The sequence below is a fragment of the Oreochromis aureus genome, linkage group 18 (assembly GCF_013358895.1).
Source record: "Oreochromis aureus strain Israel breed Guangdong linkage group 18, ZZ_aureus, whole genome shotgun sequence".
NCBI lineage: Eukaryota > Metazoa > Chordata > Actinopteri > Cichliformes > Cichlidae > Oreochromis > Oreochromis aureus.
In genome coordinates this window covers 6,881,450-6,903,315 of record NC_052959.1, presented here as the reverse complement: position 1 = coordinate 6,903,315, position 21,866 = coordinate 6,881,450, and the positions used below count along the sequence as shown (strand labels likewise).

Sequence of the window (21,866 nt, the reverse complement as noted above, 5' to 3'; positions counted from 1 at the left end):
AATACTGAAATCAAGTCTGTGCAATACAAGTTGTGTTTACTTTCCTAAATATTCAGTGAAGTGTTCTACTTAATTTCTCTGTTTCGATAACTTGTAGACGGATCTTAAATAGTTTGTAAAACCAGGATCAAAGAGCCGGTTCCTAAAGAGTTCCTGGAAGAGAAAACAAACAAAAAAAGATGCTGACGGTAAGTACTGCAAGTCAGGCGGGGAGAGTTGATGGATGATCAAATGATCAAATTTACCAAGATGACTGTAGTTGGAAATCACATCAAATTTTTGTCGGCCGGTTAGGACAGCGGGAGGGCGGAGGGGGCTCTGATGGGTGGTTGACGTGAAACTGTTTAGCCTACTGTTAGTGATATATTATACAGGCGCTTCCTCCCTCCAATCCAAGGCCTGCTTTTCATGGACTGGCACACCCACACCCCGCCGTCACTGTGGGAGAGTCAGTTGGGCCTTCTGGTCTTCCTGGTCCTCAGCTCCGCCTCGCCTCGATCTGGCCGGACAGGGGAACCACTTCACAGTTAAAGAACAAAAGCAACAACGGGAGGACCGAGTGGCACAAAATAACGGCGGCTCGGATTGAGAGTCTCACGGATTGGAGCTTTGTGCCGTCTTCGGCAGGAATTAGCCGACGACTGAACTCCTAGAAAACGCGACAAACTTGGTCGCCTCGGATCTTTGTATCCCGACCATAATCCGTCGAGGTGCTTGATAAATAAGACAAGGGTCAAACAAACGGACGGACGGTATCGTTTCCCAGCTCTGCCTTTAAACTTCGGCCATATAAAGCGGGGTGCCAGGGGGGAAACCTGTTTTTCTTCGCTTTTCCTTTCGCTCAAACGGACCTCGGGAATAAAAAAAGGCTTGTTTGGCATTTTTTGGTAAGTTTATTTTTATGTTTCACTGAAGCGTGTCTGACGACGAAGTGCGCCTGTGCAGTGTGAAGCGTTTTAGTTAGTACGCCATAAAGAGGGGGGGAGACGCTGGACTGCTATTGTAGCTGACACGGTGAACAACTTTTGGAGCTTTTTGTTCCACGAAAACAAAAACATGGTGTATAAACTCCCAACGGTTTACCGGGTGGGGGGATGAGTAAGACATAAAATATATATATATAAAAAAAAAAAGATTGTGGGGGTCGCCACATGATCTCATCCCCGTGGGTTTAGTCTACCACCAATGAGTAATACAGTGATTTCATAATTGTTAGCTAATGTTTGTGTTACACTTCAGCATTTCTTTTGTGGTTCAGGCGACCTAAATCGTCGGCAGTGGCATAACCTCGCAACTAAATGCGCAACTATTGCTCTTCCAAATAAAGATTAGAGCCTTCCAAATTAAGAGTAGCCTTCATATTATGAAACTGTACGTTGTGAAGTGTCTCCACACCTGATTGAGATATTTGAATAAAGACTGCAGTGGGACAAAATGTCAAACAGTGGTCTTGCACTTACATTGAATCACTTCTAATAATCTAATAGAAGCTTTTGTGAATAGTTGGACCAACACCTGTTGCTCAAAAGCAATTTGTAATAATGGTATTAATCACCTTACAACTACTTTAACTAGGAATATTTGATTGTTAATAGTGTGCCTGGGCTTAGACTCGAGTACGACAATGCAAATGTTTTGGTGGCTGCCTTTGTGAAGAGGCTACACTTATCTCTTCGAACTGAGAACTTGGAAGTGGAACAAAGCCTGAGTGGGAAGGGGCGAGAAAGCAGACTGTGATGGATTGCTCATTCTGCCCCCACCCTTTGCGGCCAGTCCCCCCACTCATACAAAACAAAAGTCAGCCATCACACTCTGGGGGAGGGGAGACCCAGTCTGGATAGAGTGTACCACTAGTTTCATTGAGAGTTCAGAATAAGGAGAGCAGGGTGGGTGGGGGTGGGGGTGGCAGCTGTCCCATAATTGACTTTGAGAATGAATGAGAACATGGAGATCTTAAAACATCTGAGTCTGTACTCTTGAGAGGACGTAGGCCTTCCTTTTGCGATGAGCTTATCTGTAGTTTAAACAGTTTGGCAGCTGGGTGAAGCGCAATACTAAATTATGGTTTCTGATTCTTTTCTAGGTGAAAGCACACATTTTGATAGCCCAGATGGCTACATACACTGAACATAACGGCAGACATGGACTACCTTTGGACATGAAGGAGATGCTAGAAGAAAAAGTAAAGACAGAATGTGAAGAAAACCTTGAATCCAAATGCTCATCCAAGGATTTGCGTGACTCTCCCTGCTCAGCTGAAAGCAACACAAGTGGAGTGGCTAGTTTCACCACCAACCACAACTCGGTTGTGTGCCTGCCTCTAGTGTCAGAGGGACTGAAACTGGTATGGACACAGTCTGATCAGACCCGTGAACTCGACACCATCCCAGAGCTGGTCAAAGCCTTTAATTTATTTCCCTACCCGTCGTCTCGGGAAGTTAGCGCTCTAGCCCGGGTCTGTGCCTTGCCACTGGACAAAGTTAAAGTGTGGTTTATGGTGCAGAGAATTAAATATGGAATTAGCTGGTCCTCTGAAGAAATTGAGGAGACACGGCGAAAGCTGGCAGTGCCTGAGCTTTGTGATGACTCAATTGAAACAAATGAGGAAGACAAAACGAAAAACAACATAAGTTATGAGGAATTGGTCATTGAAGACAAGGATAGTGAAGAAGAGGAGAGTGCTCTTTCCAGCTTCCCACCTCAGACAAACGGCCCAAAGTGTGAGTCACTAGATTCATACAAGCCAGCCAAATCCAGCGCACCGTGTTTCAGCTCAACCCTCCCACCACCTCAGGATTCGTACTTCTACCGCCCACCAGCAGACACGCCAGCAGCCGATGTTTCCTTTGACCTTTCAGACTCTTCTTCACGACAGCACCGCCATGGACGCTACAAAAAGTCTAAAGCTCAGCTTGCTGCCCTTCGCAAGAGTTTTCTAAGAGAGAACTGGCCTGCAGAGGCAGAGCTTAGACGCTTGCAGGAAGAAACGGGGCTGAGCCGTAACGACATTCGTAAATGGTTCAGTGACAGTCGTTACCAGCTGCGCGTTGGTCGAGGAAGCCTGGCAGCAGCCCAAAACTTTTCTCAGCAAGCTGCTGTGGGAAGTAAACATGATCAACAGTCTCAGCCTCTTCCACTTATTACTCAAAAGTCTCGTCAGCTGAATGGGGCGAAAGGCCATGAGTCAGCACGTAGCAATGGGATTAGAAATTCACACTTCTTCCAGACCTTTTTGTCAAATAGCCTGGAGGCATTTGGGGAAAGGGTTCTTGAGGCACAAGGGCACGATGTTATTGAGGATCTTTCTGGTGAAGGAGACAGTTTCAAAGATGAGGAACAGTGTGATGAACGACCCTTACAGTTGACAAAGACTTGCAAGATTGAGCCAGATGTTCCCCTGGAACCATTAAGTATATCCAAATGCTCTCCTTATTCTTCCCCCTCAGACAGCCCACCATTGTCTGTCTCACCTAACAAACCATTTTCAAACAAAATCACCACATCAAAGAAGCTAGGCCAGTCAGCCAAAACTAGTCCCTCCACATCTACATCCCCTGCCCTCACTCCTGCTGGGCGACCAAGAAAGACCAAGGAGCAGTTGGATGTGTTAAAGCAGCATTTCTTGCGTTGCCAATGGCCTAAGAGTGAAGACTACACTGAACTTGTTAAGCTTACTGGTTTGCCGCGGGCAGATGTTATTCAGTGGTTTGGGGACACGCGCTATGCTGTCAAAAATGGCCAGCTGCGCTGGGTGAAGGGGGTCCGTGATCAGTTCTTGGCAGAGCTGGCTGCCCAGCAAAGCAGCAGCGGTTTAACAAACGGAAGTGGAACATCCTCTCGGCCCGGGGGTAGCCGTAAACGAAAATCTCAAGCAAATGGAAGGAGTGCAGATTCCCCGGATATCCAGCCGTTGGTTAACTATTACCTTTCAAATGGCACACTACATGAAAAAGACCTTGATTCTCTATGCAAGAAATCGAGAATGAGCTACCAGCAGGTGCGGGATTGGTTTGCAGCTCAGGATGTTGGGGAAACTGAGCAGGAATCTATTGTTGTTACTTAATAACATTTCTACAAGTTGAGGTGCTCTTCAAATCATTTGCACCATGAAGCATAAATATTACTTTGGTTAATATTGCTTTAACTGAGCAGGTTTGTAACATTCAGTCTTCCCACTACAAGCCCAAAGTGAGGTTTGTGTTTTATATATGTGCTGCATTCCCTGCTTTCCCTAATATATTTGGACTTGAAATACCATTGTGCTGCCTGCATTACTGTAAATAGCGCAGCAACTTGTACACTGGTTTGCTTTAATTTTTGAGCTTATTATTTTTGTTTAGATATCACTACAGAATTTCTAGTATATTATGTAGTTTTATAATTTAAATTGGTTGTATATTTGGTACCTGACTGTAGCAGATAACCTACTGCTCCATAAAATGTCTACATTGACAAATTTGTTGACTGATCACTGTGTGTAACCATTCCTTTATAGCCAACAAGTCCTCATCATGAAAAGCACACTGGACATGCACACTTTAAATTGACATCTTGCACTTTGGTTGATGAGCCTGCTGCCGTTATGTTAATTAAATCCAATTATTTCACAGAACATAAATTCCTAATTGTACAGTGTTGTTCTTGATACTTTTAAACTCTTCACTTTTCTTTTTAAGTTACAGAAAATACAGCTAAATTTTAATGTCTACAGCATAATTTTGAAACACATTCCTTAATATCCTTTTAGTGTGTCTGCTGTAATTCTTAGTAAATAAATAGCTTGCATACAAGTGCACCTTTGTGACAGTAACAGTTAACAGTACTAAGAAGCAGCAGACGCATCAATGGCATACAAACACCAACCCACTCATTGATTCAGTTTTGGGTTTTTTTTCTTTGGTTCCACCCCTCCTCTTCTGTCTTAGTTAACTTTCAGGTTTATAATATAGACAAAAACAGTACTGTGTAATCCAAAGAAGTTTTGTTTTTCAGATAACATTATGATTCATAACCCAAGCATTATCCATTTGTCTTATCAGTTTATGTATTTATTAGTCATTTTCTTCATGGCTGTGTTTGAGAGATGAAAAATGTTTTAGTTGACATACAAAGAATGAAGTGGGCTTTAAACGGAGTCAGTTTAGTTTCTTAGAAATGCCTGGACAAAGGCTGGAAATGTTACGAAGCAGTGTGCATCACTTTGTTTTGTCATCCTGTTAGTCAGGAAAAAGCTAATGTGTCATACTTTGGGGAAATGTTCATAACATGTAGCGTCCTCCTTAGTTGATGTTCTCTTTTTTTTTTCCCCTTGTTGGAAAACTTCTTATTTGCACATTTGTGTCACTGGAAACCAGTAAAGCATTGACCTTTATAACTGTGTGTGCAAAGTTTTTTTTTTTCGTTGTTCAATGTACGCTATGAATATATCTGACTATTTATTTTTAATCTCTGTTAAGTTTTGTCATGTGAGTGTGAACCACGTGAAATGAATGCATCAGCAGTGTACTTGCAGAAAGATTACGATGACTCCAACTAAGTTGTCAGTTTAATTCCTTAACAGAACAACATGGTAATATCAACTTCCATCAAAAGTAAAACAATGTATACATGCCTTTTCTGTTATCAGGGCAAAACCACACAACAATTTCATAGTCCTCATGCACAAATCTCAGCTAAGGAACACGTCCAGGGGTGTAAATAGACGTTTAATCAGTGCCTAGGTGACTGAACTGATAATCCACTTATGAATTGTAAAAGACCAGGAGTCTGGGTTCTGGGGATGAAAATGAACTGACTCAGTTACATGTTGAAAATATCAAGAGCTTTTATAAATCTGCTACAATGGCTGATAAAAGTTAGAATTTGTAAGTAGCTGCCAGGTAACTTTTCCCTCACCTGGTAGGTGTGCTTAATGATGTAGGTGTTCCTTTTTAAAACAAAGAGAGAAAGATTTTGATTGCGGATTGGAGGCACACAGTATCCAATTCAATGCAGCACATTTTCCAGTGATCACAGCACCCATGGCAGAGCTACAAGAGTGTGTTTGCAGCCACACTTACTGTATTCATGAAGAGAACTATGGCTGGAAACTGAAGCAGCTGATCCAGGAGTCTGACAAAACACAAACACAAGAAAGTTTCCTTCCTTCGGTTTTTAATTTTGTAACTTCAACATTCTCCATGGAAGACGAAAACCTTCAGTAGTTTTGATAGCAAAATACTTGATGTACTTGTTAAAGCTGATTTTTGGTCACGAGTGGAAAAACCTTTCAGGTTTTATATCTCAAGGAAGCTCGTTTTTATCATGGAGGTACCATGAAGGAAAACACCATTTCCTTATTTTATCAGCAACTCAGCCACTTCAACAATTGCGTACAGGTCCATAGACAGACTTATATGTTTACAGGTTTAAATTTTTAGTAATTTCAAACACATAATCCCCCCACCCCCCAAAACTACACAATTCAACAACAAACAAACAAGCAAAAACATTTAGATCATTAAGTGTGACTGCCTGGTTTATACTCTGCTGTGGGCACAGGCAGCTGGAGAAACGACAGCTGATTAGACATTCCTGCTATATTTCTGGGCACATGTGTGCCTGGTGCATTGTAATGTAAATTCTCCACAGATGAGTCTCCGCAGTCACAGAAACCCTCCTCAAAAAACAGACAGGCATGTGGACCCTCATGCTTACTGTACGTCACAGAGACCTAAGCGTCCCTGGACTCAGGGACACAGAAAGTACAAAACCCGCTTTTAAGCTGTTCTTTATAGCTTCATAGTTCAACTAACCCTTTCAGGCAGCTCTTATTTGTGTGGTGACAGTAGATGAGACGACACATTAGGTTTATTAACAGTTGTAGCTCAAATCCCTGATGTTTAGACCAAGGAGGGGGGTTAATTTAAGCCCAGCTGGGCTTGAAATACACTTGTGTAAACCCTAAAGATGACCTTGATGATGAAGATGGTAAGTTTATGCCTTGAGAACAGCAACTGCTGCTTGTCAGTTAAAGCTGGTGCCTGAAAATGCTCACAAAGCTGACTGCATTCAACATTATTTAGGAAACAGATGAGAACAAATTATTAGCTTTCCTATGAAATTTAACCTCCTAGGACCTGGCATTCGCATATGTGGACATCACATTTTGGGTTGTCTAGACCAGTGGTTTTCAAACTTTTCACAGTGAGTACCACCTCATAAAATATATAGCTCTTGAAGTACCACCCTTACGACCGAAATTAAAGTACAGTAGTATAGGCCTATTTAACACCACATACAGTTTACACGAGACAATTTTATTTCTTATATGAATGTTATTTATTTTAACTGTCATAAACAGGATGTGACGAGCGATAATAATAACAACTACTGTATTAAAACATTCACAGCAGGTGGGATATCCAATCTTTAAGTGAAGACCTGATGAAACCTGCTTCTGGGTCCAAGCTACTCTGCGTTTATTAGGTCTGTTGTGTTTTTAACATGTTTTTAATGCTTTGTATTTTGTTCTATTTAATCTGAATAAGCCCATAAAAACATGAAATTTCCCCTTGTGGGACTAATAAAGGTATATCAATCAATCAATCAAAAAAGTCAGTGATCACTGTCAGCGTCTCTCGGTTTTTATCATCAGTATTCATTTTAAAGCTCAGTTTTTAAAACCTTACGATGTACCTACAGCCCAGCCCATGCAGCAGTGTGGGTGCGAAACTGGAGTTCATCCTCCAGTTTTACTGTGTTTATATTATGCTAACCATAGCTGTGTAGCCCGCCACCACGCAGCACATCATTATATACCAGCTAGCCCACCTGCTTATATACCATACAAATGCCACTGCTGTTTAGTTTTGTCTTCATTTATGTCGGAAGTGATAGCAGAGCTGTACGTTTTAATTTTTGCTGTGGCGGTTAAGCTGCTGAATTTTTGGCTTCACGACCCTCCTTCGTGGTTCGTGCACATTGAAGTTCACTTTGCTCTTCATGGTGTTTCAGCCGACGACACGAAATACCATCATGTGGTGGCCTCGCTGTCCACCCGTTGTGTGATGACCGTCCTCCAGGGTCCCCCCACCCAAGGGAAATACACCGCTCTCAAGGCGCTGCTGCTGCGGTGCTACTCCCTCTCCGATGCAGAGCGGCCGAGAAACTGCTCTCTCTCTCGGGCCTGGGTGATGGTACCGCTCTCAAGCTCATGGAGAGCACACTGTCCTTGCTAAGAACGGATGACGGCAGATTCACTCATGTTTTCCTCTGACAGTTGCCGGTGCGAGCTGGCCTCACCAACTCCCCGCTGCTGGCCGAAGGATTACCGCTCACTCGCAAACGAAGCGGATCGCATTCTCCTGGATACCAGGAGCTTCGGCATCCAGGCGATAGTTCCAACGGCATCTCCCATTCAGGTCCCAATCAGCCCAAATCGCAAAGAGAAATTAAAAATGCATGCCATGAAAGAGTTTGGGTCTTAGGAGCTTAAAGTAACTTTCTCTGAGAACCTTTTTTAAAGGCTTGAAACTTTCCTTTTTGATAGTTTATAGTAAGGGCTGGATTAGGTGACCCTGAATCCTCCCTTAGTTGTGCTGCACTGGTGGGCTTCCCATGATGGGCTGAGTGTTTCTTTGTCACTCACCTTTCCCCATCACTATGTGTTTACACACCACTCTGCATTTAATTGTTAGTCATTATTAATCTCTGGCTCTCTTCCACAGCACAATTTTTGTCCCGTCTTCCTCCCCTCATCTCCAACCAGTCGCGGCAGGTACCTGCCTGTCCCCGAGTTTCTCCCTGTTAATGGGGAGTTTTTCCTTCCCACTATCACAAGTGCTTGATCATAGAGGTTGTTTGATTGTTGGGGTTTGCTATGTGTTATTGTACGGTCTTACATTACAATATAAAGTGCCTCAAGGTGACTTTTCTGATTTGGTACCATATAAATAAAATTCAATTGAACTGAGTAACTGACTATTAGCTATTATCAGGAGAGGTAATAATGCTGATCTGGTAGTTTTTGGTTTCTGTGATGTAATTTTGTTTCTGTGTGCAAAGTAAAATAACGTAGGGATCCTAAATAAAATTAGAAAGTTTGAATAAGCTGTGACAGAAATGCATTTCTTTGTTTAACAGCACTTGGGAAATGCTTTTTAAAAAATTGTAAATTTTCATAGGAGAGCGAATAATTATAAAATAATAAATATAATATTATAATAATAGTTGTATTATATAGGTTTATTATTATTATAATATAATCATAGTTGTCAAACTCAATCTAATACTTCTTACCTTACAGTTATTTTTTTAAGACGAACATGTCTTGATATATTTTCACTTTTGATCTGTATTTCCTTCACAAGTGCACTGCAAGCACACATTTATATAGAAATTTTACTCGGATATATTTGGTCATTAAATTTAGGTTTAGTAAAATAATACACTGGGTAAAACTGGAGACTTACATTGAGGGAGAGACTAGGACCTCTGTGCATGTTCCACCTCTGGGACTCTGCTGAGCCTATATGACTGACACACATATATCATATTTGAACAGTCACATGAAACCAAGAAATCAACTACAACATGACAATAAAATGCTTACCTCATTGCTCTTGAACGAGGGTTAACTAGAAAAAAAAAGAAAAACACAAGCTCAACATCAACGTGAACCAGAAACGATTAAACTAAGCAACAGCAGTCAAACTGTAACACTTCAATCAACACAAATCACTGGGGTTACCTGGGGAGGTGACAGCCACAGGGAGGGACATCCTCTGAGTTCTGTAAATGAATGGGTTATTACTGCATCATTTAAAAACTACAAATGAAGTGAACATGATAAAATGAAAAATAACTTTTACCCTTCAGTTTGAAATTGTCCTGGAGAGAGCTGCAGAGCAGAAGAAGACACTAAATCATTCAGATGAATCTTTTTGGTACTCTTCTGTTTTAAAAATTAGACTTTTGAAGACTTACCCTCCATTGTGAAAGTGGCTTTTTCAATTCCATAGTTTCTTTCTTCACCTCTAAAAGCTGCTTTTTTAAGTCAGCATTCTCTCTTTGCAGGTCTGAGAGTTGTCTTGGAATAACAGAAGAAGAAGAAAAGCACTGCGGTTGGATGGTTTTATTTACACTGCCACAGAGGAAATAATAGCAGACATTAAAATCACCTGTAACTCTGCTCGGTGACTTCTTTAAGGCGTCTTTCCAATTCAGCAGACTTGTGCTTGAAGTGTGCTATGACTCTCTCCATCTGCATCTGCTGAAAGATGACAATCTGGGAACATGAAGACATCGTTACTAAATGATAATTCTGTGAAAAATGAACAAATCAAGTTTGACTAGTGGGTAATAGCTCAGAGATTCCCAAATAATCATAGCAGAGAGATGCATTTCATTTTTCAATTGACTGAATACACTGGCATTTAACAACCCGCTATAACAATTAAAAGGCACAGAGGCATTGGGGCTTGAAGTGCACGCTGCCTGCAAGGGACAGACCTGACACATGTGCTCTAGCCGTGATTGGATGAGCTTCACCGGGTCGTTGAAAAACATTTTTTCCTGCGGCTTCATCTGAAGCAGAAATACATCCACATGACAAAAAATGTTGGATGCCTGAAATAAAGTCAAACAGTAAGCTGCTCTGATTACGTCAGACTCACCAACCTCATTGATAGCCAGATAACTGCAGCTGGCCCCACATACAGTGCATGGATCTAAAGCAGATGGGGAGGGGGGTTGTTAGCAGCCTGAAACTTTGAGTTGCACTGCATCACAGTGGAGACATGCTCATGAGGAATTCTAGTTACAACTCAGAAGCAAATGAACTCTCTCACTTGATTTAACGCATGCTTCACAGAAAATGTGGCCACAGCTGGACGCAGCAAATGTGGATCCTCTTCTTTTGAAGCACTGGTTACAGTGGAACCAGACCATTTTTGTGTGTTTCCTACACACACAAAAAAAACAATCAAACAGACACAAGGTTATTGCCCAGTTTACTGCAGAAGAACTGGCCCTTATTTACCTCCCCTTCTTTTTGAGGCAGAATAAACTGTTGCACACGCACCTGTCTTTAATAGTTTCATGGGACTCTTAAAAAAAACAGCTGTGATCTTGTTATCTGCAATACCCCCATCTTTGCAAAATTTTAAACCACACTCTTTATGTAAAGCTTTTCTTTTGATATTACTCACTGGTAGTTGCAGGTAGCCCAACTTAGAAACAGTGCTTACGTATTTTCTTGCGCAAAACTCAAAATTACTCACATGAAATGATTACATAAAAGCCAATTCAGAGTTCAAAGGTAGGAAAGATACGTGTAAAAGGTGATGGAAAAGGAGTAGCATGAGAAGAGGAAGCCCAAGAATAGTAATTTCAGATGAAACATGTCCAACTGTGGTAGAGCATGTTTTTCTTCTGGGAGTGGTTGGTTAACAAAACATTTTGAGGGGATTTTTTTATTTCCTTCTGTGTAAGCTTTAACGTCATTTCTGTGTGTACAGTGGAATTTTTTTTTTGATATTTATAAACTCAAAATACTCAGTCTGCAGAGGCTTTCACAAGAGACGTCAGGATTTTATTCGAGCTTAACAATGTATGTTTCAGTCTTTGTATTAACTTATCAATATGTATCCCTTCATTAAAAAAAACTAGAGAACAGAAGTAATTAAAAAATATCTTCTCAATGAATCCCCCCCAGTTTCCTCAATTACTCACTACAAAGGTGACTCTGACATCAAGCCAAAATATCGCTTTACTCACTGAAAACTAAGTTAAACTCAAACTGTCACAAAGTATTAGCTTGCTAGCTAATTAGCTTAAGTTGTAGAAAACGGCGCTCAATCAGCCAAACAACTGGAAACACTGGACACTGGCAAAACACTAAAAGAAGGGACCTTCATATTGGCTTCCTTTTTTTTAAAGTGTCTTCCTAACCTTACCTGCTACGCGGAGCCGCTGCTTTGACACAGGAGCAGCTAACTCAGCACTCCCCGCCTCGGAAACCCGGTCTGTGCTGTGATTGGCTAATGAATGATGACGTGACGTGAAGTCGGTATTATGTATATCTTGATGCATTCTCAATCATCCAGGAAAGTAAATCTCCAAAAGTTGAATCTGTTCATCTGGACGTAGCGTTTTGTGGGAGAAACGTTTCGTCACTCATCCAAGTGACTTCTTCAGTCTCAGCTGACTGCAGGTTTCCCCAAACCTTATAAACAGTACATTTGCAGTACAGTACATTTTACAGTACATATAAACAGTACATTTGGACAGGGAGGAACGCTGGTTTGAGCGCGGAGTCAAGGAGGCCATTTACGTGAAGAAGGAAAGACCATCTCTGAATCGAGGAGGGGGCCTAAGGGTACATCTTTCGCCATCTTACAACGCTGTGATTGCAGCCATTCCCCAACTCTCTGTGAATGGTACTCATGGCCATTGATCAGTGTTCTTTGATCAGTGGGTTTTGGTCAGTGATTGTTGATCAATGGTCATGGGAATTTGCATAATTATGATTAAGGAACTGACCTCACAGCCCATTGTTCCTTCAGTGGGCTGGTTTCAGTCATTATGCAAAGGTACTGTTTATAAGGTTTGGGGAAACCTGCAGTCAGCTGAGACTGAAGAAGTCACTTGGATGAGTGACGAAACGTTTCTCCCACAAAACGCTACGTCCAGATGAACAGATTCAACTTTTGGAGGTATTATGTACACTTTCTCTTAAAACCAAGATCCGATATTAAAGTGGAAACGTTTAGAATAGAATAAGACCGTGCTAGGATTTACTATACACAAGTTCTGTGACTCGAACAGCAGTCAAGGATATCATGCCTACCATCTCCAGTTTAATCAGTGTTTGGCGATCAATATTCAGAACAATTTCCTGTCCGATTAACATAAGACGTGAGGAAAACGGGGACGTTGTGAAGCTTGTAAGTGTCCTCTGTTCCCAGGAATCTCTCTAGAAATACACTGCTCAAAAAATAAAGGGGACACAAAAATAAGACATCCTAGATCTGTATGAATGAAATATTCTTATTAAATACTTTGTTCTTTACACAGTTGAATATGCTGACAACAAAATCACACAAAAGTTTTCAGTGTAAATCATATTTAGCAACCCATGGAGGTCTGGATTTGGAGTCACACTCAAAATGAAAGTGGAAAAACACACTACAGGCTGATGCAACTTTAATCTAATGTCCTTAAAACAAGTCAAAATGAGGCTCAATAGTGTGTGTGGCCTCCACTTGCCTGTATGACATCCCTACATTGCCTGGGCATGCTCCTGATGAGGTGGCGAATGGTCTCCTGAGGAATTCCCCAGACCTGAACTAAAGTTCCCGCCAACTCATGGACAGTCTGTGGTGCAACGTGGCGTTGGTGGATGGAGCGAGACATGATGTCCCAGATGTGCTCACTTGGATTCAGGTCTGGGAACGGAGAGGCCAGTCCATAGCATCAATGCCTTTGTCTTGCAGGAACTGCTGACACACTCCAGCCACATGAGCTCTAGCATTGTCTCGCATGAGAGACTCCCAAGGGGTCTGAGGATCTCATCTCGGTACCTAATGGCAGTCAGGCTACCTCTGGCGAGCACATGGAGGGCTGTGCGGCCCCTCAAAGAAATGCCACCCCACAACATTACTGACCTGCTGCCAAACTGGGCATTCTGGAGGATGTTGCAGGCAGCAGAACATTCTCTGTCACATTTTCTCAATGTGAACCCGTTACATTTATGAAGAGCACAGGGCGCCAGTGGCGAAATTGCCAAACTTGGTGTTCTCTGGCAAATGCCAAACGTCCTGCATGGTGTTGGGCTGTAAGCACAACCCCAACCTGTGGACGTCGGGTCCTCATGGAGCCTGTTTCTGATTGTTTGAGCAGACACATGCACATTTGTGGTCTCCTGGAGGTCATTTTGCAGGGCTCCTCCTTGCACAAAGGCGGAGGTAGCGGTCCTGCTGCTGGGTTGTTGCCCTCCTGCACGTCTCCTGGTAGCGCCTCCATGCTCTGGACACTGCACTGACAGACACAGCAAACCTCCTTGCCACAGCTCGCACCGATGTGCCATCCTGGATGAGCAGTACTACCTGAGCCACTTGTGTGGGTTGTAGACTGTCTCATGCTACCACTAGAGTGAAATCACCTCCAGCATTCAAAAGTGACCAAAACATCAGCCAAAAAAAAAAAAAAAAAAAGCATAGGTACTGAGAAGTGGTCTGTTGTCACCACCTGCAGAACTGCTCCTTTGAGGATGTCTTGCCAATTGCCTGCAATTTCCCACCCGTTGTCTATTCCATTTGCACAACAGCTTGTGAATTGATTGTCAGTGTTGCTTCTTAAGTGGACAGCTTGATTGCACAGAAGTGTGATTGACTTTGAGTTACACTGTGTTTTTCAAGTGTTCCCTTTAAATGGGTTTTTTTTTTTTGAGCAGTGCATTTCGCAATTCCTCAATATAAAGGAAACTCAGGAGTAAAGGTTTCTCAGCTTTGCATCTGTCTAGTGAGTATGCTGTTGGTATTGCCTAGAATTCATGTAGCATATTTAACAAAAAATAAAATAAATAATTTGACAAGCCTCATTTATAGTGACTTTCATTCCATGTACTGGATTCTTTAATCAACCCATTCCTACAGCCATCTTAGAATTAGTTGTTCCAATATGCATGCCTTTGGATTTTGAGAGAGCCTGGGCACCAGGAGTAAACATGCTTTGGTGCAAAGAGAACACAGCACAGGAAAGCTACAGGTAGTGAGGAGAGCTGTCCCAAGACAGTGTGCTTCCTACCATGCTGACAACCAATATGCTAGTATACATTTGAACATTGATCACTCAGCACATTTTTGAATAACTGAATTAAAAGAGACCCGTGAATACTCAAAGGCAAATCATTTATTCATGCAGCTCTGATACAATTGCACAGATCTGAAATGCAAAGAAAAGCACCGACAGCCTGGAAGTTAAAAACCTCAGTTGAGCCTGAAGTCACGTGGATGGAGCCATTCTTGAGAGCCGTCCGAGAACAGGATGTCTGTACCACCATTTCAAGGACTCATTCTTAGTGACTCATTCTAATCTGTGATAGTGAGTGGACCAAGGACTACGTTTTGTACTGCACCATGCTTCCCTGTGGAAAGAACAGCTTTGAGTCTTGTACAGCAAGACCAGTTATAAACGTGTCGAAATGTATACCTGCCACTAGATCCCTTGTCTTTCTGGCCTTGCAGCTGGACTCGCAGCAGTCACATAGACTGCTGTGTGTAGGGTCATCAATCAACTCCCAACTGAAGTAGGCAGGAAGAAATAGTCACTGAGCTTCCCCCGATTCCAGGACAATTTAGTTATAGCTCAGCATTCAAGCCCAACTACGGCATATCCAGTACTACGAACTACAGAGTCAAGCATGCGTTTTACCCATAATCTTTGATGTAGTGGCAGGCCTTCTTAGTATTGCCAAGACTGTTGGGATCCCAAGCCACAAGGCTGCAATGAATAAACACCTGCAGGATGAATAGTATTCCAGGATTAACCAACAATCTGCTTCATTTCCTACATTAAATTCTTGCAGTTAAAGATATTTACCTCTCCTCCCACAGCAAACTTGAAGGCTTGAAGGGATAACCGGATCTCTGAAGTCTTTTGCCTGGGTTCAAATTTTGAGCGTGATTTCTTACTGTCGACGAGACATCTGAGGTTCAAGAGAAACAGATTATTTTAAGGTCTAGTCAACAAGAATACCCAAGTCAGTGCTTCTTGATCGCACAAGTTTACCCCTTGTTGGTGATTAAGGGGTATAGAGCACTTTCAGGCTGCAGCTCAGGTGTGGTGGCAGCTACACATTCATCAATAAGTAGCAGCAACGGCTGATGGGTCTGCTGCTCCACGCTTGCCATGATGGCGATGATTGAGCCCAGAGGGAATCTTGTAGATTCAGCAGGGCCTGAGAAGTCAGCTAGATTTACACAGAACAAGATGAGTTGCAGGAATGTTTAGGACTGCTTCTATTTTCAGGCACTTTTGGATACCCACCATTCATGAGTCCAATATGAAATACTAGTTCTTCTAAACCATAGGTACTAAACACTGGCTCATAAACCAGGGGGTACCAATCTCTGGGCCTGCATGAAACAGGTTAAAAGGTTGCTTTAAAAAAAAAAAAAAAAAAAAAAAAAAAAAAAAAAAAAAAAAAAAAGGCATCCATTTGCTCTTTTGTTCAGCATTCCATGTTACAACATGTTCACTTGCCTCTCATATTCACAGACAATCAAGTCAATGTACGAAGGGATGACAGAATTAGGTGGGGTAATGTAAGTCAGGTCATTGGAGTAGATTAGTCGTTTGCCAGTAACCTGTGGGGAGGAAAGATGAGTCACCAACCTGCAGGGATAGACGGTTCATTCACACACGTAGTTCTGGGCTACTCACAAGCCTCCTGAAGTTACAGTCATTGAAGTCCACAGTGAAAACAGCTTCCCTGTCTGTGAGGCTTGTGGGAAAGCAGCTGCCCAGACGGAGCAGTGAAGTGTCCATCTGGGATCTACCGTCTGTCCACACCAGTGTCACGAAACCACCTTTACAGTCCAGTTTCATGTCTAAGTAGAGAGAGGGGAGAGGACAATTAAAAAAAATTTTCTTACCCTTAAATTTAAAAAAAGAAGCCATTTCTCATTTAAACATTACCTGCATTTACTGAAACTCCTGCCACCAGGCCCAAAACAGCTACACAATACCAAAGGGAGGCCATAATGACTGAACACTTGGTGCTGGCTCTACTGGTGTTGGCTCCACTGGTGTTTTTATTCTCTTACTGGGGACAGGCTAATCAACAAAACCAGGTTCACCTGCTGTGTGTTAGCAGCTACAGGTGCAGCAGCAACAAGGTGTTTGCAATAAAGAGTTCAGTTGATTTTGATGTGATGTGAGTCACATGATGCAAATCTTAATATTTGTTCAGTTTAGTCAGTTTTACATCACATTATGATCATGGAAGCAGTAGTAGTCTGAGAAGTTAACGAGATGGTATATCAGTATGTGGCAATTTCAGATCTAGACAGTCAAATTCAAAAAACAAAACCAGAAAATTTACAGCCAGCTTGTTTCATGTCGTCTCGCAGAGAGCTGTAGTATTAAACTCAAACTAAAACAGAATCAAATGCCAGGGAATAAAAATAAGTTTTAAGTCTAGTTTTAATGTTGCAATGCTGTTCCACAGTTTGGGGGCAAAAAATGTCTCTGAGTTTAACTTTAGATTGAGGGACAGTCAGAAACATCTGACTGGCTGATTGGAGGGACCTGGAGCATCACAGGGCTCTAAGAGGTCAGAGATGGAGGAAGGAGTTAAACCATGAATGACTAAACAAACAGGAGGATTTTGAAATCAATTCTGAATCTCAGAGAGAAGCTAAAACAGGTGGAATGTGACCTTTTCGGGTGGCTGTGAGGACCCAAGGAAAAGCTGGACAAGCAAGAGACCGTAAAGTGAATTGCCGTGTAGTCCAAAAGAGAGGGATGTCTCTCAGATGGAAAAGCCTTAAATTTCCAATGTGGAGCAGAGATGGAAGAAGCCGTTGGTGCGGGGTGTTTGTGTTTTTTAAAACCAGTTGGTTTGATGAACTTAAAACCAAAGTCAAATATTATACCAAGACTGATCACCATCCATCCAGTTTAATTCATGGTTGTAGGGGGACTGGAGCCTGTCACAGAGCTAATAGAGAAAGACAACCATTCACGCCTATTAACTTAACTCTTGCACATTTGAAGTGTGGGAGGAAGCAAGAATAGCCACACGGAAATTGAATACATGCAAGTCAATTTCAGTAAAGCCCCAACTTGTGGTTTTGACCCAAGGACCTTCTTGCTCTGAGGCAATAGTGGTATTTTCAAAACATTCTTTAGTGTACAAGTATCTGAAGAGCACACTGACAGTTTATACAGAATAGTCATTTATTGGATTCAAATGCAATTCCAGAAATGTGACTCTTTTACAATTAAAAGGCATTTGACAGTAGTGCACACCTTCCTACTGGATCATTCCTACTCATGCATAGCATCTCTGAAACGCAGCAGTATTGCATGCCAATGGCTGGCGTTTGACAGAACAAAGTCACAAGTAAGAGTTTACAATGTTTTACTTATGTCAAGAATAAGTGTCATTTTAAAACAAACAAAAACCCCACATTGATGAACACGCAAATCAAAAATCACACAATCGTGACGTCCTCAAAGGTTATCTGCCATCAGTCCTTCAGTCATACTGCAGTCGATATCCGTTTTGACCAAGCTTCATTGCACAGCTTATTTGAGCTGAGGGTCAGCTGTAGTGGCAGACTCCATCATTGTGTTGCCGTCCCTGAAGTCAGATTGGGCCACAATGATTAGGGGTCCCAACACAGAATTGTGACTCGGGCCGTCTGATGCTGCAAGGAGAGTTGAATTCATGAGTGAAGAAGCACAGCCTGCTTCTTTAAATCAGATGTCATTTGAATCACTTTGAAAGTGCAGGTCTGATAGCATGCAGTCACATTAAAGACAGACACGCGAGGTTACCCCATTCGACACCCCTCCTGGACCGAGACTTGCAGCTCAAGTCACAGCAGTTACAGAGGGAGCTTCGGGATGGGTCATCAAGCAGCTCCCATCTGGAGATGGGGACAAGAAAAGAAAAGCAGTCATGTGGAGCATAACTTCCATATTCAGCAAACAGTGTTCAGCCTGTTAAATGAGGAATATATAATAAACCCCCCCCCCCGTAGTTCAGCAGTATGAAATACAGTTTAGTGAAGAACAATTTTGCTCAAGAAGAACACTTTAACACCTTAAATCTCTTTTTAAGAGTTCAGATACTAAAAAGCTTATTAGCTTAGAGCTTTTTATTGTCATTGTGCAGTTTCTTGCACAGTGAAGAACCAATATACAATAAGGCTGAAAAAATAAATAGAATAAAAAGCAGTGTGTATGTATACATATTAAATGAGTCTAACAGTAGTGTCATTTCCATTTATCCAGAGACCGAGGAAAAAGGTCAAAAGTTATGAAGTACAAGTTGTTGAACTCGATAATCACCTGTTAGTTCCCTTCATATAATAACAGGCCTTCTTGCTTTCGGCAAGATCTTGAGGATCCCACACAGTCAGTTTACAGTGGATGTACACCTGAGGAACACAGGGCTCAAATTAAAGTTCCTTTATATATTTATTCTTGAAATAATTTCACCTGTTCTCACCTCTCCAAAACCAAAGTTGAAGGACTGGAGGTAGAGGATGATGGAAGACGAGTGGTACCGAGGCAGAAACATCGAGTTTCCTTTTTTGCTTTCTGAAAGACAGCTGGAGAAATTGGCAAGTCACATTACCAATAAGCATCGCTTCCACTACACTGAGTACAAAGCCTGAACAGTACTGGAACCCTACCCCTTGTTGCCAATGATTGGGTAAACCTGGCTGCCGGGCTGCAGCTCAGCTGTGGGGGCTGCGACACATTCCTCCATGAGCAACAGCAGTGGTTGGTGAGACTTCTGCTCCACTGCTGCCCATATTGGCATGGGGGAGCCCAGAGGAATGACATTTGTCTTTGCTATGCTTGATAACTCCTCTGTGGAAAAGCAAATGCTAAGTAGTGTGCATTTGAACATGTGCTTGTAACTTGGCATAGTGAGAAGTTACCATTGAGGAGCGCCATGTGGAAGACCAGCCTGCTGTGACCCTCGGAAACACCGTATCCAGGGTTCACGAATCGGGGAACCCAGTCCTTGGGTCTGAAATAAAAAAAAACATTTAAGAATGGCAAGCTTCCACATTTCATACAATTTCAGTTTTAGAAAAAATAGAAGGGTCACAGACCTTCTGTAAACACATTCAATGGGATGCACAAAATCTGGAGGGTTTGGCTTTGCCTGTGGCCTGTAACTCATTTCATTCTGATAGTATATGCGTTTCCCCTTTCTCTGCAGGAGGGGAAAGCAAACAAGTGATTAAATTAGAGCACACAAGTGAGTGGAAGCTACTGAAGTTGCAGCTCTCAGGGCACAGTACCATTTTAGTGAACTTGCACTCGGAAAACGTGTAGTTGAACTGTGCTTCCCCCTCTCCAGAGGGCAGAACCTTCCACTGAGACGCCATGCAGTTTCCAAGGAAGAGCCGAGCTGCATACGGCACCAGCTCCGCATTCACCCTCCATGTCACCCTCACAGAGTTGTTTGCACAGACCACATTGATGTCTGAAAAATAAAACAAAACTCACGGTCGTATCTTATGTGGACAGAAACACTTAAAAATATGTATCTGTGCATATACACCTGATATAACCCCCCGTCAAAAGAAAAAAAACACAAACCCAAAACTAAATACCTGCATTGGCAACAGTTGTTGCAAAAACAGCCAGGACAAGCACACCTAGGTAGAGATGAGTCACCATGACTAAACAATCCTGCACACATTGGGACCAACATGCTTTATGAACTTCTTGCTTAATGACCTCAACCATCCACACCTGTGTGAAAGCAGAGCCCCACGAATCACAGGTTCAGAGTGCTCTATGAGCTCATCACTGTGTGGCTGGGTGAACCTTGAGTGAGTAGTATTTTTATGTTTATTTTTACATTTCTTTTTCTTACTACATTTGCTTGACAGAGTTTAAGTTTAAGGCATTTCCTTTTTCTTATCAGCATCTTTCTTCATCACGAGAAAAGACTAATGTTATACTGTTTTTCCAGTTATCTTTGGAAATGCCAAGTCTTACGGAAGAAAGTGACACGTGTCATATCATAGGCCACTGAAACTTAGAATATTACTTTTCATAAAGCTTACAAAATCTATGTGGATCAGCAACTTGACAAGCTTATTTGAGTTTACTTTTGTTTACATGCATGCAAGACTTAGAAGAAGTATCCTAGAAAATATAAATCAGGTAAACGTATATGTGCACTTTTAGCTGGCAGTTGTATAAAACTGTATTTTTGCACCAACAACATAATTCCCAAAGAAAGCTGAAAAGTTTAGCACAGTGGGCAGTGTGTCCTTAAAATGAACAGCTAGAGCACAAAAGAAGAAGAGGGAGGACTAAAAGATTATCTACAGCTGGTATTCAGTATCTGAAAGTCATTTCCGTAGGAAGGGTGGCCATCAAGAAGCCATTCTTAAGGAAGGGAGAAGAATGGGGTGAGGTATACCAAATTGCTCAACAACTGGACTGAAAATCAGTGAAACAGGTCTTGGAGCGATGAAGCATCGTGACTGAAATTATGGTCTGTCTCTATGTATGGAGGAGGTTAGGGGAGAGGTGAAATAGTAAGTGTCTATATGGTGGAGGCTCTGTCATTGTTTGGGTCTGTATTTCAGCCACTGTTGTTGGGGATCCTGACAAAACCATTAATGCAGAAAAGCGCCATCAGATTTTAATCCACCATGGGAGAACATCTGAATGGCAACAGTTTTATTTTTCAACACACTGACAATGCAGTAAGAGCATACGTGGGTAGAAAAACACTATCAGTCATGGAGCCAGAGCCTGGACCTCAACAAAATTGAAGCAGGGTGGGATCATCATGACAGAGAATGGAACAAAAGGCAGGGGACATCCAGAGAAGAGCTTTGAATGTTCTTCAACTTGAAGACTGCTTGAAGAAATTACAAGAAAGCCGCCTAAGAGAGTTCAGACTGTGATGAAGAATAAAGATGGTCATACCAAATATTAACTTTCAAGCTCATTAGAATTGTACAAACTGTTTTTGCCTTATATTCTGCATTTGTGTGTATTTTGTGTGCTTCAATAAATCACATTTTCCTGGGAAATTATGCAGACATGATGGGTGATTCAAGACTTTTGCACATAAGGCCTACTGTTTATATTTGTTCCTTTTGCATTTCAAA

At 42.0% G+C, this 21,866-nt stretch overlaps 4 protein-coding genes across 5 annotated transcripts; 1 reads left to right on the top strand and 3 right to left on the bottom strand.

The window, feature by feature from the left end:
- The first annotated feature begins 490 nt into the window (after positions 1–490).
- On the top strand, positions 491–5,374 carry homeza (homeobox and leucine zipper encoding a). The gene is made up of 2 exons (XM_031757014.2): positions 491–887; positions 2,084–5,374. The coding sequence occupies exon 2, from the start codon at positions 2,111–2,113 to the stop codon at positions 4,061–4,063; it is 1,953 nt and encodes a 650-aa protein (XP_031612874.1). The 5' UTR covers positions 491–887; positions 2,084–2,110; the 3' UTR covers positions 4,064–5,374.
- Positions 5,295–12,010, bottom strand: LOC116333781 (RING finger protein 212B). Of its 2 annotated transcripts, XM_031757035.2 has the most exons (13): positions 11,937–12,010; positions 10,830–10,942; positions 10,660–10,709; positions 10,492–10,566; positions 10,161–10,267; positions 9,967–10,069; positions 9,852–9,880; positions 9,731–9,771; positions 9,593–9,617; positions 9,453–9,516; positions 6,060–6,111; positions 5,896–5,926; positions 5,295–5,773 (listed from the first exon to the last, which is right to left on the bottom strand). In XM_031757035.2, the coding sequence occupies exons 2-13, from the start codon at positions 10,927–10,929 to the stop codon at positions 5,710–5,712; spliced, it is 741 nt and encodes a 246-aa protein (XP_031612895.1). In that variant the 5' UTR covers positions 10,930–10,942; positions 11,937–12,010; the 3' UTR covers positions 5,295–5,709. The 2 variants fall into 2 exon arrangements, with proteins under 2 accessions (XP_031612895.1, XP_039458360.1); XM_039602426.1 differs by lacking the exon at positions 10,492–10,566.
- A 2,864-nt stretch (positions 12,011–14,874) lies between these two features.
- LOC116333773 (zona pellucida sperm-binding protein 3-like) lies at positions 14,875–16,837 on the bottom strand. Its single transcript, XM_031757028.2, has 9 exons — positions 16,681–16,837; positions 16,426–16,592; positions 16,246–16,349; positions 16,030–16,118; positions 15,772–15,952; positions 15,583–15,688; positions 15,415–15,500; positions 15,193–15,284; positions 14,875–15,127 (listed from the first exon to the last, which is right to left on the bottom strand). The coding sequence occupies exons 1-9, from the start codon at positions 16,742–16,744 to the stop codon at positions 15,072–15,074; spliced, it is 945 nt and encodes a 314-aa protein (XP_031612888.1). The 5' UTR covers positions 16,745–16,837; the 3' UTR covers positions 14,875–15,071.
- Positions 16,838–17,919: 1,082 nt separating this feature from the next.
- zp3f.2 (zona pellucida glycoprotein 3f, tandem duplicate 2) lies at positions 17,920–20,501 on the bottom strand. The gene is made up of 9 exons (XM_031757033.2): positions 20,346–20,501; positions 20,031–20,215; positions 19,839–19,942; positions 19,662–19,753; positions 19,410–19,590; positions 19,223–19,325; positions 19,063–19,151; positions 18,547–18,638; positions 17,920–18,416 (listed from the first exon to the last, which is right to left on the bottom strand). Exons 1-9 carry the CDS (start codon positions 20,479–20,481, stop codon positions 18,295–18,297), a joined length of 1,104 nt encoding a protein of 367 aa, XP_031612893.2. The 5' UTR covers positions 20,482–20,501; the 3' UTR covers positions 17,920–18,294.
- Positions 20,502–21,866: the final 1,365 nt, after the last annotated feature.